Source organism: Quercus robur, chromosome 10, assembly GCF_932294415.1.
Source record: "Quercus robur chromosome 10, dhQueRobu3.1, whole genome shotgun sequence".
NCBI classification, from domain to species: Eukaryota; Viridiplantae; Streptophyta; class Magnoliopsida; order Fagales; family Fagaceae; genus Quercus; species Quercus robur.
In genome coordinates this window covers 29980084-29999017 of record NC_065543.1, presented here as the reverse complement: position 1 = coordinate 29999017, position 18934 = coordinate 29980084, and the positions used below count along the sequence as shown (strand labels likewise).

General features: G+C 35.4%; 2 protein-coding genes across 3 annotated transcripts in view; both read left to right on the top strand.

Annotated features, from left to right (window-relative positions):
• LOC126702617 (cytochrome P450 CYP82D47-like) overlaps positions 1-18934 on the top strand; it is a 52418-nt gene that overhangs the window by 33250 nt on the left and 234 nt on the right. The gene's annotated exons all lie outside the window — the stretch shown is intronic.
• Positions 16516-18929, top strand: LOC126702616 (cytochrome P450 CYP82D47-like). Its single transcript, XM_050401372.1, has 2 exons — positions 16516-17505; positions 18303-18929. Exons 1-2 carry the CDS (start codon positions 16552-16554, stop codon positions 18924-18926), a joined length of 1578 nt encoding a protein of 525 aa, XP_050257329.1. The 5' UTR covers positions 16516-16551; the 3' UTR covers positions 18927-18929.

The following is an 18934-nucleotide window of genomic DNA, read 5'->3' as shown; positions in this document are numbered from 1 at the left end:
AGTTATTCTTTTAGTTTTAAACAAATTTCTCAAACCCAATTTTTCTACCATAAAATCAAAAATACCGAGAAATGTATTTAAAAATTAATAAAACTCAACAAAATTAAAATTTAAAATAAAAAAAGAAATGGAAAAATAAAAGATTGTAACTATTTTTTATTTTAGAAAAAAAACAAAGAGTATAATTCCTAAGGTGGAAAAGTAGAGAATTAAAAAAAATAAAAAAATAGAGGAAGTATTGTGTTAATGTTGTCATAATCTAATTTAATCTAACATCTAATCCAACATGTGAAAAATGAATAGAAAAATAAATAATATTAAACAAAAAATTTAAAATTTTTTTTCTTAAAAATCTCAAAGAATACCCTAATAAGATATAGATAATGAAGAATAATATAAAATATTCGTAAACACTTAAAACAATTACTCAAGCATTTAAGAATGTCATATAACAAAAGCATAACAATTTACTACTAATTTGTTAAACAAAATATTTATAAATAGTGAAAGGAAATTGCAAGAAGACCATTGTTTTCAACTGTATTAACTATTCTTCATCAGCTTGTCCAAACTATCCTTTTGTTTTCCAAATAAACTAAAACTTGACAACAAATATGACATATTATAATATGATTTTTCCCCAAATTAGATCAACAAATAACACCATTCATTAAATGTATTTAGTGTTGTAAATAAAATGATAAAAAAAATTGCATCAAGAAACACATATGAATTAGTCAATAATAGGACAATGAGGGTACAAACCTCTAGTTGGAGATCCTCCTATGGGCAATTATCAGGTTGTATCTTTTCTAACATCAATAATTAAGCAAGACTTGTAAATACATTTTTAGTTATAAACAATCAAAAGTAGAATTCTAAAAAACACAAATATTCATCGATTCGAAGAAGAAATGCAAAAAACAAAATCCAACAGAAAATGAAAAGAAAGAGAGAGAGAGAGAGAGAGGGAGAGAGAATTTTTTTTTGTATGGGAATCATATGCATAGAATGGAAGAGAGTGGCAAATTTATAGTAAGAGAATGAAAATAAGAAGAGCCAAAATAAATGAAGATAAAAAGGCAAAATAATATTTAAATTTAAAACCGCTCAAGAGGAATATATGTACTTTTGTTTTGATTTTCCATTGATTTATTGTTTAGTTATAACATCAGAATTAAAATAGATGAATATGTAAAATTAAAACCGCCTAAAATGAATTTGTAAAGTCAATATATTTATATACCTAATATTGTAAAAAATTAAAGATAAAAAATAAATATTAAAAAGACTAATGATGTGGCGCATGAGGTGGCTCAACCAGAGCGTAGCAATAATAAATGCTACATTTCAACTTTTAGATTTATATAGATAAATTTGAATCCACAACTTAAATTAATTTTTTGCCCACTCATAATAACTAATAACAATCTAATACTTAAGATTTCTTATGAAAGTGTTTTAAAAATATTGTAAACATAGTGTTGAAAAATGAAATTTAAAAGCAAAATGTGGTTACATAAAAAAATGTCCAAGCAAAATTTATCAAAGAATATAAATTTTGGACAAGTTTATGGCACCCAAAATAAATGCCCTCTCCAAAATTAACAAAGTCAATAGTTGATATATATATATATATATATATATATATATATATATTGAATAACCTCACACCCATGTGCAAAAGAAGTGAGGTTAATTCTTTGTCAAATTGATGGCTCAATGTCATTACCATTTAAAAAAAAAAAAAGACACATGGACAAAGCAAAAAGAAGAGAAGGAGGAGCACGCAGAGGTTTGGAAAAATTTCAGGAATAGGTTTGTATGTGGAAATATGTCAATTCCTTTCTAAATCTCTCTCTTCCTCTTTCTCTAAACCGAATTTTCGTTTGGTAAAACAAATAGGATCAGGTTTTATAAGGAGTTCCTAACTCCATATATAAAACTTGGAGTACGAGTCCCTGACTCACAAATCCTATTTGAGAATTACAAAATAAAAATTCTCTTAATCTTGTCCAATATTTTTTCAATTAAAATCCTTGACTCTATTAAATCAAATAAATCAATGGAGTCCTTGACTCTATCAATTAAATAAATTAATGAAGTTCTTGACTCTACAGTAATTAAATTAATGGAGTCCTTAACTCTACCATTATGAATTAATTTGATGGTGTCCTTGACTCTACCATGATGAATTACATCAATTGAGTCCTTGACTTTACAAATCAAACAAACAAACAAAGTCTTTGACTCTACCATTTTGAATTAAATTTATAGAATCCTTGATTCTATCAATTTTTGTCTTCGACTCTCCACCATTTAAACAATTTGGAATTCTTGACTCCGCTAATCTAAAATAATATGCTTCAATGGAGTCTTTGACTCCAAAATTTATTTTAAATAGAGTGGGAGTTTCTAATTCTTTCAAATTCCAATATGACTAATTCTTTGGGATTCCTAATTCCTTAGCCAAAATTGGAATTTCCAATTCCCAAAATAAAATGATCATAAAATTGATGTGAGGAAATTTTCCAATTCCCAATTTCTAAAACATGTTCATAAAAATAAAATTGCTTCAAATGAATTTTCTTTCCCTTAATTAAATTTGGGAACTTCAATCAAACTATCATTGCTTGTTAAAATTCCTACAAAGAGGCAAATGAAAGAAAGGGACATTTGCTTGGACATTCGACTTCTTAAAAAAAGAATCCTTGGTTCAATTTCCATAAAAACATGGTCCTTGACTTACCCTTGAAATTAAAATCAATTATCTCATCCAAAAAACAAAATTAAGTCAATGCTTAATTAAACACCAAGTATTTGACATAAATGTCCATCGTTTAAATTAGACCAAAGCATATCTGAGGATTTTAGATCTAAAACCTCAAAATAAGAATTATGAATTAGCTTAATCCCCGTCAAAGGTACGTAGGCAACCTAAATAAATTATTAGGTGCAGCCACAAATAAATAAAAACGCATATCCCCTCAAACACAAACACAAACACAAAAAAGAAGAAGAAGAAAACTTATGTAGAAAGGCAATGTGGTTGTAATCAAAGGGTCTTCCCTTGAAACAAGGAATCGTATTTAAGAGATACATTATCTTGAATGGGCATTACTCACATCAATAAAACCTATATGCCAAAAGACCTATGGGTGAAATTATGTTTGATGAACTTTATTAAATAACAATTTTTGTTAAATATAATTTAACAATTTTTGTTACACATAATTTGACAATTTTGTTAAACATAATTTGACAATTTTTGTTAAACATGAGTTAACAATTTTCGTCAACACATAGCATTTCTCTAATGTTAATGAATCAGATCTAAAAAGGCTATTGATTAGATATCTGAAAATTTAATAACGAAGATACACACTAAAAATGATCCTTACAAGTGACATTAATATTAAGGAATGTAAATCATGCATTTTAAAATGAAGCAAGAACAAATATGATACATAAATCAAAATGTTGAGAATGAGAGATCTGGATTAAACTGAAAAATTAAAGAGTTGAGAGAGAGTTACTGATCTGAAATTGGAAATAATCAAACGACTCAAACCGACAACAATCAAACGAAAAAATTTACTTAATGTATGAGAAAAATAACACAAAAGCCAAAATTTTCTTCTCTATACATTAATTTATTTCTCATGCTCTTTCTGCCTCTTCCTCTCTGTTCTGTCCTTGTCTTTATCATATCTCACACTTTAGTTCAGATCAGTGGTAGCTTTGGGTCACAGTGGCTTTGGTGTTGACTGTGGAGGAGCATGAGGTGGCTGCATTGGGTTTGGTCTAGGTTATGAGAAGGAGCACAGCAATGGGTTAGGTCTGGGTTTTGAAGAGGAGTGTGGTTGCATTGGGTTGGGTCTGGGTTTTAAGTAGGAGCACACCATTTTTAAATTTGGGTTTTGGTTGTGGTTGATCTGATCTCTCTTTCCTTTTCAATTAATCTTTATGCTTCAACAGTGTTGGTTATGTTTTCTTCTTCTTTTTCACTTCCATTTCTTTCTTTTGGCTTTTCATTTTCTTTTCAACTTTACTACGGATGGGTTGCATCTTATGCAGAATTATTATTTTTTTTTTCGTCGATTCTTTCTCCGTTATTGAATATTAAAATGGGTGCCTTGACTTTTTTTCTTTTTAGTAGCTATGTTGGTAGGGAACATTTAATTGAAATCTGTAGCTATGTTTGGCATTATAGCTTGTCGTCATCATTTGGGTATCAGAATCAGGCCATAGGCAGTGAAGATGATAAGATCTCTTATTCATTTTGAGTTTTGTCTATCTTTGTGTATCTGTGAAGAAGAAGATGAGTTTTCTCTTTCTTGTTTTCAGTCCTTAGCGAGGAACTTTGTTGCTATCAAGGTTGTCAAAATCGGGATCCTATGTAGGATCGTGAGAGGTAAGTGTAATCGTGGATCGTAGGATCGGATTGTGGATCATAAAATCCTACATATTTTCAGATTTAAAGCAAAAAACACATTGATTGTTAGAAAAATAGCATGGAGTAAATAAGAAATTGATGTTTTCTATGTTCACTTGAAGATGTTATTATTGTTATTAAAAGTGGTAAAAATCCTGAGTCTCACATAGGAAAGGAAAGAGGTAATATATGAGTTTATATGCTCATGAGTTGGACATTGTGTTGGGCTTTTGGCATATGTGGACTGAGCTTACTTGTTCAAATAATAATATTTTATTATTTTAATTTTTGAGTTAGTTAGTCTGTGCACAACAGTTATTACTGAAACAGAGTGCTTATTCAGTAACATATAATTTTTCAATGTCCCTCGTTCATAAGAAACCACTTTTTTGAAAACTCTCCAAGTGAGAATATTTTTGTGCATTTTCATTTTGTGTCAAAGAGAGAGAAAAAGACATTGAGTAGTTCGTAGGGCACAACCTTGTGTGCTTCATTTTCGTGCTGTAGATCATTTTATCCTGGGAGGCAGACGTTCGTAAGTCTCAAAGCTCCATAGTGATTATGTGAGGAACGAAATTTGCTTTAAAGAAATTGTGTTAAACACAAAACTTGATTTGAATCATTCATCATTTACATATTTGGTCTGTGAGTTTTAATTATTTGCAGATTTCTTCTTACATATATTCAGTGTTTGTTTATTACTTTTGCCTATCACATCTATTTGTGTTATTGCTTATATTTAGATTTGTATGTTGTTCCTTTTGCTTTATCACAAAAGTAAATTGTTGAAATATATCCAACATTGATAATAACTTTGTATGTTTAAGAATCACGTAAATTGTGATTTTATCCATAAAAAAACAAATATTTGCATTCGCTACGTCTATACTATGATGCAATTTACATGTCATACATCTCAACATCTATACTAATAAAATAAATATATTTAAGTTTTGACCCAATGTATCTAAAAAAATTCAATAAATGTTTAATTAGCAACCAAGTACCAAAATATTTATCAACACATATGGAAATATTTTCCAAGTTCTAAGTTTAAAATCCAAAATAAGTTATCAAATAGAAACTAGTTAACTAAAATATGAATTCTAAAAGTAAGATGAATATTAAGGTGAAGTGAACATTTAATTATTCTCATTCTAGTTTTCTTATAACCACCGTCCTAATCATCACCATTCGGTTCATCATCTATGTAGACATTGTATATTTGTATACAAGAGCTGCAAAAAAGATCAAGATACAAGTTCACACTTAACTATTTAAGTTATACCACTCAGTAATAATTATAGAGCATGCTCAAAAAAATCAATCAATCAATATACAAATACAAGAAATTTTTTTTAGTAATATTAGAACACAAATTAGTATATTGATCAAATAAATTTAACAACATTATAGCTTAAAAGGTAGCAAAGCCAATATAAATTCTTCATTTAGATAATGATGAAACATTCCTTCATTATGATTACAAGTGAACTGAAAACTAGAAAACATTTGCTTAGGTTAACAATGAAAGTTCAAAAACGTGTACAAAACACCTTTGAACGTTTAGACCCCCAAAATACAACTTAACCAATTCAAGCAATATGTCAAACAACTAGTGTGCGGAAACTTAACACATGCTATAATATGAAATTGGTTAAAATCTATCTAAGCCATAACATAATAAAACCATAGTAGATAATATAAAGGCAAAGATAGAGAGGAAGGAAGATGCAAACACAAAGACAACACGCGATGTGTTATCGAAGAGGAAACCGAAGTCCTCGGCGAAAAACCTCTCCGCCGCCCTCCAAGCGGTAATCAATCCACTAGAAAATACAGTTGGGATACAAGGACAGCAATAGACCCTCCAAGCCTAATCTACCCAGTGCACCTAAGCCCTCCAAGCTTCTTGCTCCAACGAGGTTGCGCCGAACCTTTTTCTTTTCTAGCTTCCCGGATTCCGCTACTAGACCGTAGCATCAACCAATGAAGATTGGCTCCTTCCTAACTGCTTCCCAGAAATCCAAACAACTGTCTCACAGAGATGATAATGGTGAGAACCAGGTTTGGTATAATACCTCTCAAGGATTTGACAATGGAGAGGAAGAGAGTTGAGGAATTTGAAGAGACTCTAAGGTAGAGATTGTGGGTGAAGCAATCTGGTTTTTCTTTAGGGTTTCTCTCTCAAAATTCTCTCTGGAAGCTCTCTTTCAATCGTGGGTAAAAGGGGTATTTATACTGGAGTGGGAGAGGAATGTGAAACGTCAGGTTTTACAAAAACAGGGGTGGCTCGCGGCTTGACCAAGTCGCGAGATCCAGTCGCGAGTTAACCGTATGGCCAGTTGTCCTGTTTTGTCCTGTAGTGCTCCAGCTAGCATGACTGTTCATCTTCCAGCATGCTTGGCACGTGTGCTGCTTCTGGCGGCTTGCAGCCGCGAGTCACCCGCGAGTCCCAACCGCGAGTCTCTGTTTTCTTGCACACTCTTGAGCAAACTTCACTCTATCTCACTCACTACCCTTACATCAAACCCACCTAAATACAGGGTTACTAAATGCTGAATTACAAGCAAATTTGGCACGGAATAAAGCCAATTAGATGGTTGAATAAATTCAACCTTACAATCTCCCCCTTTGGCTATTCCGTGACAAAACCCTAAAACAGACTCTAGACTTAACATGTGAGTTGGGAACAGTTGAACAAAACTCACTCACACCTAACTCTAGAAGCTGTGAAGCACTTGAATCATATGAACATAATACTCCTGAAACACAACAATACACCATGATCATTGTAAGTAGAAAATTATAAATACATATGAAACAGGCAATATGTGATCAAGCATAGATAGAGTTAATACACAAACCATGGCTTGATCAACCAAGTAAACACCACAAGGTAGTGATCACAGTGCTCATTCACACTTGGAATGAACACAAAGACATACAAGTTAACAAGCACAAGGCAAGACACTTGTATGCTCAACACTCAACCAATGCATAACACACAAGGCATATGCATCTAGGAACAATCCTACAAGGGCACAAGAGTGACAGTACATAAACCGAAATGCAGAACATTTAGATTAAAGTACTGATTTCAACATAGCATAAAGGCTGCATTAAGCAAGGTACATACCATAAAGCCTACAAACTATGCATAAAACATTAACCCTAAAAGCTTACAAAAGCACATGGGTACAAACCACAAAAACATTCTGAATAACATTATCAAAATATATTAAAGTTTAAACCAAGAGTATAAGTTATGAGTTAGGAACAGCTATACACCAAAACACAGTGTATCAAAACCATAAAAACACTAAAAGAACCCAACAAATATAAACCTAAAACCATAAGTTTAGAGGATAAGACTAAAAACAAAAGTATGACAAAAGTATGTGTGTACTCCCCCTATCACTATGCACACTTCCCTTTGAACTTTTCTCCCCCTTACTGAATGCTCTCCCCCTTTTTGTCACGAATAGCTAAAGACTCTCGTCCAACTTTCGTTGAATCTCATCTAGCTGATTCTCCATAGTCTCGAGGCGCATTTGGACATGGTTGTTTGTGGAGTAGAGAAGTGCCACAAGCTCATCAACGCGTTTCTGAATATGCTCAAGTACACTGCCGACTCTATCAGTATGAGGAGCAGTCTGTGCTTGCGGAATACTAGCTGGTGGAGCTTCAGGAACAGCACGTGATGTAGATGTGGTATGTGCAGGTGTCTCTGAGTCAGGGGCAGATGGGGTAACCGGAGAGATGTGAGCACTTCTTGGTGATTTAGAGGAGTGACTTCTGCTAGCTTGAAGAGTGAACAAGGAAATGGGACGTTGACGAGTCAACATTTTTCCATCTGCAGGAGGAATAATGCCTGCACGAAGAATAAGCTTCATGATGAGACTACAAAATGGAATAATTCCTCGAGTTGCAGATCGACACGCGGTCTTCCTCAAGGTGTAGTAGATGTGAGCACATATATCAATGGGGGCTCCTGTAATAAGGTCACAAAGAAACAGAGCTCTCCCAAGATTGATGAATGTAGTGTTGGACAGTGGGTAGAGATTGGTGAACATGATCAACTTCAGTGTGGTTAGCTCAGGTGCAAACTTTGCGGTGCTGATGGATGTTCCTGCACTGGATACTTCATGATCGTGTCCTAGGATTTGTAAAATTTCTCCAACTTCTGGATTTCGTTCATCATAAGGAGTTAAATTCACATTCTGAGGTCTGGTGATGCTGAGAAGATCTGCGATGGAGTCTGGGGTAACACTAAACTCTGTTCCTCTGACCCAGAAAATGAGTTGAGGTCCAAGATCAGTTGCATTGGAGAAGCATTCTTTGACCAGCTCATCCATTGGATCATCAAAGTTCCCGAACAAGTTTGCCCAATCTCGTTTCTCAAAGATTCGAGGGATGAAAGTGGTCCCTAAAGTGTTGAACTCTACCACCCGTTCCACTATAGTGGTTGACTTGTCAAACACATTTGAGTAGGCGTGTGAGTTAAGCGGAAGTCTGAACCTATCCTCATTGGGATCTTGAGATGCTTGAGATGATAGACGAGTTCTTTTAGCAACTGGTGTTGCTGGTTCGTCAGCAACAATGTCTTTACCCCTGGAAGATCGACTAGACATCTGCAAGAGAACAGGCCCACAGCAAAGAACCAAACAATAATACCACACAAGATAATTGTCAACAAGATTCAGTGTAAACAAAATTTCAATATATAAACACAAACTGAGGATAGTGCAGACCCAACCAAACTTCCGACAATACAAAGAAGCACAAAATAACAGGTGCAGCAAATTGGTGATAGTGCACCAAGACATAGATAGACAGCACAACTGACAAAACTGTCAATGAGACAGGTTATCATGACCATGATATGCAAACAGATACAGCATTCGAACAATTAGAGCAGATAACATAAATCACTCCATCAGAGATATGAACAAGGGAAAATTTTTCAACATGAAGAAACCAATCAACCACACTAGAGCACATGGTTTAGAGACATACAATATGTTATCATAAAAACTCAGTAACCAAAACCAAACACCAACATCAATACTTAAGCAAGTGAAATGAGTAAGTCAAATAGACACCAAACCCATTTAGGAAAAGATTTTCAGACTCAACAATAGGCAAAAATCAGAACAATGAAAAACACATTGTGACCGCTCAGCATGAAAACAGGAGAGAACAATATCAAACGCGACACACCATACCCATTACACAAAGAGAGAAGTATTTCGAACATACTAACAGTCCAAACGGTAACAAAAATATGCAAGAAAAAGAAAATGAGATTGAGAAAGCAAAACCCATACCTTTTCTTGATGATTTGGATAAGAAATGAAGCACCAAAGAGGTTTGAATAATGGATTCACGAAGAGTTTGGAAAGAAGATAGTTTAGAGAGAAGATGAACAGTTCCAAAAGTTCGAGGGAAAACTGAAAAGAGGTTTAAAAACTGCTCCTGTTTCTGCAGAACACGCGATTTTCGCGACTTGATTAAGTCGCCACACAGTCGCCAGCTCAAGCCGCCAAAGCACAAAAGAACAAAAATTTGAAAAATTTTTCTAAGTGTTTTTCGCGACTGGAAGGTCTACCCGCGAGTGAGTCGCGAGCTGAGCTGCGAAAATCTCTGAGTGAACCTCGCGACTGGACCTTCCACTCGCGAACAAGTCGCCAAAAATGACCAGCGAAGATGCGACTGAGGCTCGCGACTTGACATACCCGCGACTGAGCCGCCAAAATAGGGCAAAACTGGATTTTTGAAATATTCAAAATTTTCAAATAAAATACTTTCCAAAAACACCTAAAACACTCAAAAATCTTTTTATGCTTGAATTAACAGAGATTGAGCATGTGAAAACATATTTCATCAAGTACAATCACACAAATGAATATGGCATTTATTGAACATAAACTTGTGTGTTGTGTGTGGATATCAACAATGAGATAGTCCTTTGTCTAATGTGAAGCTTCAATGATCAATTCAACCAAGGCATACACAATTAGCACTAGATCATGTGACCTATCTCAATTATAGAAATATGTATATATGACCTCCCACACAACTTGATAACATAACTTGGAGCTTATCATTTGACTCCACTTTCAATCATAACATTTGATCTTTTTGATCTTTTGAGGCAAACATCTCTCATTGTGAGAGTGATATATGACATTTCACTTTAAAGAACAGGCCTTTGGCCTTTTTGAATGAACATTCACTTTAATATAAGGTCGCTTACCCTTTTTCCTAGTCAAATACTAGAATGTGCGACAGGCTTTTGCAGCTCAATATCTCTTTTCATTTGGAGATTTACATTTGGTGAGCTCTTTTTAGCAAAACAAAAATAAAAAGTGGGAAGATATATAGACACAAGTCTATGCATGTCTCAAGATCAACATAACCATTCACTAATCATTCATGACAAGTTTGAAGATCTATTTACAACAATCACATAGATTTCAAGATTTTTCCCACAGTGATATAAGTGCATGAAAACAAGCAATGCTCGAAAATGCACAAAGCCATTAGCACAAAGGTACAAGGCAAAACAAGTTTTGAGACAAAACTCAACAAAGTCAATCAAGCTTTTTGATTTTCTAATTTTTTATGTGATTTTTGGATTTTTGACACAAGAAACAAAAAGATTGATAAAACAAAATTAAAAATATTCACAAGAAGACAAGCAAACAACCAACATCAAAAACAGCAAGCAAACCAAACAAACATTGTCGCAAAGCATAGGAAGTATTAATGCATGGACATGTTGTAATGCTTATGCATGAGTACCCTTTTTCACCCACACGTCACTTGCGTTTGGGGTGATTTCCTTATGGGATTGGGTACGGGAGTTAGGGCTTTCAAACCTTCGTGAGAAGCTTTCCAAGCAGTTGGTGAATGCACCAATCATCTTCATCACGTTCATCATTCCGGGATCTCCATTTTGATCTCTAGATTGATCACCTGCCCAAATTCTCCTATCATTTCTGGGTCCTCCTGACCTTTGAGGAGTTGCACTATTCTTTGCTCTCAGCTTTTGGCAATTTGGTCGAGTATGCCCTTGAAGTCCGCAATAATGGCACACATAAGTTCCTCTAGGACCTCTTTGTGGTCGTGGACGTGACTTGGCACGAGATTCAGACCTGCCCACAGACTGATTACGGGGATTCAACATCCGTTGGTTCACCACATTCTTCTTCTCCTCCACCTCGAGCTTCTCACCAGTAAGGTCAGCTACAACTGGATCTTTGGCCTTTACAAACTTCACCTCTTTAGTGACATTTCCAGATGAACTACTTCCTCCGGTATATCCCAATCCGGATTTGTCTGAAAAGCTCTTTTGAGATGATATAACATCATCTAGCTTCTTGGTGGTGACCCTCTCTATTTTAGCATTTGCTTGCACAACCTCATTCTCAAGAAATCTCACTTTTGTGTAAGCTTCGGACAACTCACCATTCAGTGTTTCTATCTCACATTTGGCCTCCCTATATCGAATTAGGAGACTTTTGTAGTCCTCCTCAGCCTTCTTCATTTTTCTCACAGCAGCCTTGGCCACCCTTGTGTACTCACCCGACTTCTCCAAGAGTGAGTTATAATTCTCTTGAAGATTTGCTGTGCTTTCATCTTCTTCAGCATCTGATTCTTCAACAATTCCTAGTGATTCATCATCACTATGTTCTCCCAGGTCTCGTACAAGCAGGTTCAACTCATCCGAAGACTCAACATGAGCAATAGTCATAAAAGCTAAATAGTTCCCCTCTCCATCACAGCTCTCTTCAGATTCTGAGTCAGACGAATCTGAGTCACTCAAGGTTGTGGCATACACTTTGCCTTTCGATTTCAAATAATTCGGACATTCTTTCTTAAAGTGTCCATGCCCGTTACATTCAAAACAAGTGACACCTTGTGTGGGTTGGGATTCTTTTCCATCTTTCTTTTTGAAATCCCTCTTCTCCCTTCCAGAACTTTGGAATTTTCTTTTATCATCAAATTTGCCATTATTTTTGAATTTCAAGAACTTTCTGAAATTTTTGACAAGGTAAGCTACATCTTTGTCAACCACATCTTCTCCCGATGAGTCTTGATCTTCCACCTTCTCATTAATGGTCTTTAGAGCAAGAGATTTACTCTTCCGTTGATTGGGCAGCGACATCTCATAAGTCTGCAGAGAACCAACCAGCTCCTGTACTTTGATGTCATCAAGGTCCTTGCTCTCTTCAATTGCTGTCACTTTAGCACGAAAACTTTCCGGCAATGATCGAAGGATCTTCCTTACAATCTTTGAGTCCTCCATTTTCTCCCCCAAGTTGAACTTACTGACAACCACCTCATTTAGCTTCCCATAGAAAGAGTCAAAAGACTCATCCTCACTCATTTTGAGCTCCTCAAACCGAGTGGTCAGCATTTGTAACTTGGTGTCTTTCACTTTCTTCGTGCCTTCATAAGTGGTTTCCAGAATCTCCCATGCTTCTTTGGCAATGGTAATGTGAGAAATCCTGTGAAATTCATCTGGAGACACACCACAGAAAATAGCATTGAGTGCTTTACTGTTAGCATTAGATGCAGCAAGTGCTGCCTTATCCCATGTGGATTTGGCTGCCTCAGGTTTGGTCCAACCAATCTCAACAGCATCCCAAACGGATTCATCAATAGAACACAGAAAAGCATTCATGCGAACCTTCCAAAAAGCATAATTACTACCATCAAAATATGGAGGTGCATTTAGGGATTGAGACCTATCCATCTTAAAAGGGAGTCAAGGATCACACAATGGTAATGAAACCACAACAAGTGTACCCGCTCTGATACCAAATGAAAGTTCAAAAACGTGTACAAAACACCTTTGAACGTTTAGACCCCCAAAATACAACTTAACCAATTCAAGCAATATGTCAAACAACTAGTGTGCGGAAACTTAACACATGCTATAATATGAAATTGGTTAAAATCTATCTAAGCCATAACATAATAAAACCACAGCAGATAATATAAAGGCAAAGATAGAGAGGAAGGAAGATGCAAACACAAAGACAACACGCGATGTGTTATCGAAGAGGAAACCGAAGTCCTCGGCGAAAAACCTCTCCGCCGCCCTCCAAGCGGTAATCAATCCACTAGAAAATACAGTTGGGATACAAGGACAGCAATAGACCCTCCAAGCCTAATCTACCCAATGCACCTAAGCCCTCCAAGCTTCTTGCTCCAACAAGGTTGCGCCGAACCTTTTTCTTTTCTAACTTCCCGGATTCCGCTACTAGACCGTAGCATCAACCAATGAAGATTGGCTCCTTCCTAACTGCTTCCCAGAAATCCAAACAACTGTCTCACAGAGATGATAATGGTGAGAACCAGGTTTGGTATAATACCTCTCAAGGATTTGACAATGGAGAGGAAGAGAGTTGAGGAATTTGAAGAGACTTTAAGGTAGAGATTGTGGGTGAAGCAATCTGGTTTTTCTTTAGGGTTTCTCTCTCAAAATTCTCTCTGGAAGCTCTCTTTCAATCGTGGGTAAAAGGGGTATTTATACTGGAGTGGGAGAGGAATGTGAAACGTCAGGTTTTACAAACACAGGGGTGGCTCGCGGCTTGACCAAGTCGCGAGATCCAGTCGCGAGTTAACCGTATGGCCAGTTGTCCTGTTTTGTCCTGTAGTGCTCCAGCTAGCATGACTGTTCATCTTCCAGAATGCTTGGCACGTGTGCTGCTTTTGGCGGCTTGTAGCGGCGAGTCACCCGCGAGTCCCAGCCGTGAGTCTCTGTTTTCTTGCACACTCTTGAGCAAACTTCACTCTATCTCACTCACTACCCTTACATCAAACCCACCTAAATACAGGGTTACTAAATGCTGAATTACAAGCAAATTTGGCACGGAATAAAGCCAATTAGATGGTTGAATAAATTCAACCTTACAAACATAATTATATTAAAAAAACAAAAAGTCATACCATCACAACATAGAAAAAAAAAACCCTTAAAGTTTCATTAAAACCAAAAATTTATTCCATAAAAAAAAAAAAAAAAAAAAACTAATATTTGGTAGGATCGGTAGAATCGGTAGGATCCCATATGATCTTACACGATCCTACATACGATCCTACCATTTTTACGATCTTAGTGCGATTTTAAACGTTTTGGTGAGGTAGGATTGTAAAATCGTGCGATCTTACGACCGCGATTTTGACAAACATGGTCACTATCCTTTTGTTTTTTATTTTTCCTGGGGTATGTTTTTCGTGTTCAATATCTGTGTGAATGGAGAGTGACCAATATCAGTTTTTGATCTTGTTTCTCAAGTATTTTTATGTCTTTTCTTTTTGGAGCAAAATGACATAAAAGGGATGCAAAATTACATATTTACCCTTATTTTTAATAGAGGTGGGTTACAGAAGACTAACAGAGCTTACCTTAGGTGGATAAAGTGACACTTTTCAAACCACGGGTAGGTAAAATGATTTTAGGCCAAACCATAAGTGAATTTACTGTAATTACCGCTATTGCATAAGTGTTGCACATCACATATTGGAAGAGTAAAGGAAGATGCTATGATTATTCCTATGCAACTAAGGGGGAGGTTTTAACAGAAAATGTGTTATATAAGTCGATCCATATTGGGAAAACAAATGAACATGCTATGATTTTTCGTTAATAAACAGGACAATCGAAGTATTTAAAGTATTGAATGTAAGGGCTAACATTCATTAGAGTTAGCCTTCTTCTGTTTAATGAATAACTTGATCCATTTATTCTTAGTGAAAGAAAAATATTAAATTGCATGTGAAACATTTTCTTTTACGCAGTCAAAAACATTTTGAAGTAAAAAATTGTTCAAATTAAACTGGTTCTAGCTCTGAGGATTAACTGGTTTCACTGTACTTTTTACCAAACTTTAAATTGGCTGATTTTTAGTTAGGATATGAATAGCCTGAAAACCAGTTCACAAGTAATTAACCAGGTCATATCAACAGGTTTAGTCTTGTTTTAAAAACCACGGTTCACGCCTTTCATCTATGCAATTGGTTTAGAAAATGATATGGTATAAATGAAATGGTATTAGTACGTACTGCGAATGATAGATGTGTAGAAAAGATAATTCACTATGGTATTAAAAAAAAAACGTTCTTCTCCAAACTTTGAACCTATAGAAGAGCCTCATTCGGCTTACTGTTTCTAAAGAAGTGAGTATTCTTGTCATCGAACAAGCTTTTGTCACCCCCAAAGGCTTGTTTCAAGTTCATTGGATAGGTGAGATGGAAGAGGATCTAGAAGAGATATGAAAGAAACTATCATTGGCTGGTGAAGAAAGTATAGTTGTAATGGTGGAAATCAATTCAACCGACAATTGAGACCAGAAAGCAGCATTGACTAATGGCCAAAGTGCTAACCACCAAGCTTATCATCGCGTCGGCAATGAAGACAATGACGAAAAAATAATGGCAACCCACGAAATACGATGCCATATTGATGTAAAATATATATATATATATATATTCTTTCCAAAAAAAGAAAAGAAAAGATACTAAATTATATTACAAAATAGCTCAGTTTTATCAAACTATCATAGGCCAGTTTAGTATATATATATATCTTTTAGCAAGTGTATATATACAATTTTTTTACCATCCTAGCTTGCAAGCTATAATAGAGTCAAACAAACAATAACTTGATAGAATAAGATAACTCCAACTTAAATCTTCTAAATCTCTTTAATTTTTAGATAGATGTAAGACATATAACATTTATTTGATTTTGTGTGATTTATATGAATCTTTTAACATCATTGATTTTTTAAATATCACATATCTTATTTGTGTCGGAATTAAAATTAGAGAAAAATGAAGGATTTTAATGCGAAGATCCTTTCCCATCAATGTTTCTGTTTTTGGATTTTTGGGTCCGTGATTGGTTGAAAAATATTAGAAAAGTCAAACTTTGCGGTTACTGTTCATTGAACAGTAGCCGCAAGTCTCAAAAACGTGTAAAAAAAAATAAAAAAACAACGCAGCCGCGCGAAATCAGCCCAATCCAAACGTACTCTAAGTTCGGGCTATATATATTTTCCCACAAAACCATTAATTGTCACTCACTAGAAACATCAACCATGCTCTTCTCCTGCCCATTCTTCACAAATTCTATGGCTAGCATATTCACCATTTTCATGTTCATATTCTTTCTAATATGGATATCAAGAAGAGTTCAAAGAACTCTCACTAAACAAAGATCAGTTCTACCTGAAGCTGGTGGGGCTTGGCCTTTGATTGGCCACCTCCACCTGTTAGGAAGGTCACAACCGGCTCATATAGCCTTGGGTAACATGGCTGAAAAGTATGGACCAATCTTCACAATTTGGTTGGGTGTGCATCGAACAATAATAGTAAGCAGTTGGGAGATAGCCAAAGAGTGTTTTACTACCAATGACAAAGCCTTTGCCAACCGTCCTAAAGGTATAGCTCTAGAAATCTTGGGCTACAACTATGCTGTGATTGGGTTCAGCCCTTATGGTCCCTTCTGGCGCCAAGTGAGAAAAATGGTCACACTAGAGGTCCTCTCAAACCACCGCCTTGAAACGCTCAAACACATTCGAGAGGCTGAGGTAAATGATTCTATAAAAGAGATACATAAGCTATTGGTCAAAAACAACAAGGTGTTACTGGAGATGGAGAGGTGGCTAGGGTGCACAGCCCTAAACATAATATGTAGGATGGTTGTAGGACAACGATTTGGTAAGGCTACAACCAAGGTTGAGAATGATAAAAATGATCAGTGTCGAAAGGCATTGAGAAAGTTTATGGATTTGAGTGGAGAGTTTGTGGTCTCAGATGCACTTCCATATCTAAGGTGGTTGGACATGGGGGGAAGCGAGAAAGCCCTGAAGAAAACTGCAAAAGAATTAGATGATGTGACTAAAGAATGGCTAGAGGAGCATAAGCAGAGGAAAATTTATGGTGGGGTGAAGGAACCCCAAGATTTTATGGATGTAATGCTATCCATTGTCACTGATGATGATGAGACTTCCAGTTATGATGTTGATACAATTGTCAAAGCTACATGCCTGGTAAGCTTTTGATAACCCTATTAATTCACACATAGTATAATATATTTCCAAAATCCCATTTGCTACATATATTCAATTAAGTTAACTTGTTAAACACACGTTATTTTACACAATTTTTAATACGTGAAAAAAAAAAAAAAAAACTGAAATTATAACCTTTTTTTGTGTTTGTAAAATTGTATAAAATAATTTGTGTAATAAACACTGCTCTATTGAATCTGTAGAGTTGATCCATTGACTTTGTAGACTAATAATTAAATTTCTTAGATAGATGAACACATGCATGGCCCATGTAAGAAATACAAATTATCTGTACTACTTTTTGTATTCCATTTTATATTCTACGAATCACAACTTATCATTTATTGTTTTTACTTTTTTTAATTTTATAAAATAATTGAAGTTTTAAATGAAATAAAATCAAATCCAACACATGGCATACTAAAATTAATGGAGCATAAAGTACAACACAAAAAGTGATACAGAATATTTGTATTCTCCATGTCTCACATAAAATTCAACATGGATCTGGAACTTCATTTTACAGAATTAAAATGTTCAAAAAATTTCATGATAATTATCTTGTGCATAATGGTTTATTTAAATCGTGAACTTGAAGGCATGTCATTTTCTTGTCGAATATTAAGCCATATATAATCAAATAGCACAAGTTTTGAATTCTTAATGCAATTTGAATTCTTGCTGCTACTAAAGATTCTTGGACCATGGCTAGAAATCTTAAAGCTTTAGCCGACCATCTAACATTTTAACCAATTCATATTATGTTACTTTTGTAGGCCCTTATCTTAGCGGCTTCAGACACATCAACAATAACATTGACATGGGCTCTCTCTTTACTTCTCAACAACCCTGAGACCTTAACAAAAGCTCAAGAAGAATTAGACATCCATATCGGTAGAGAAAGGCAAGTGAAAGAATCAGATATGAAAAATTTGGTATATCTCCAAGCTATCCTCAAAGAAACAATGCGTTTATACCCTGCTGCACCACTCCTAGTGCCACACGAGTCAATGGAAGACTGTACTTTGGTTGGTTACCACATCCCCGCAGGCACACGACTTATTGTTAATCTTCCAAAACTCCATCGAGACCCAAATGTGTGGGTGGATCCTAGTGAATTTCGACCTGAAAGATTTCTTACAACTCACAAGGATGTTGATGTTAGAGGCCAAAATTTTGAATTGATACCATTTGGTAGTGGTAGAAGAATGTGCCCTGGGATTTCATTTGCCTTGCAAGTTACGCAACTCACACTTGCTACTTTGTTGCATGCTTTTGAAATTTCAAGCCCATCAAATGAACCTGTGGACATGACAGAAAAAGGTGGACTTACAAACCCGAAAGCTACCCCACTTGAAGTTTATCTCACTCCTCGCCTTCATGCTCAAGTTTATGCATAATTTGACCA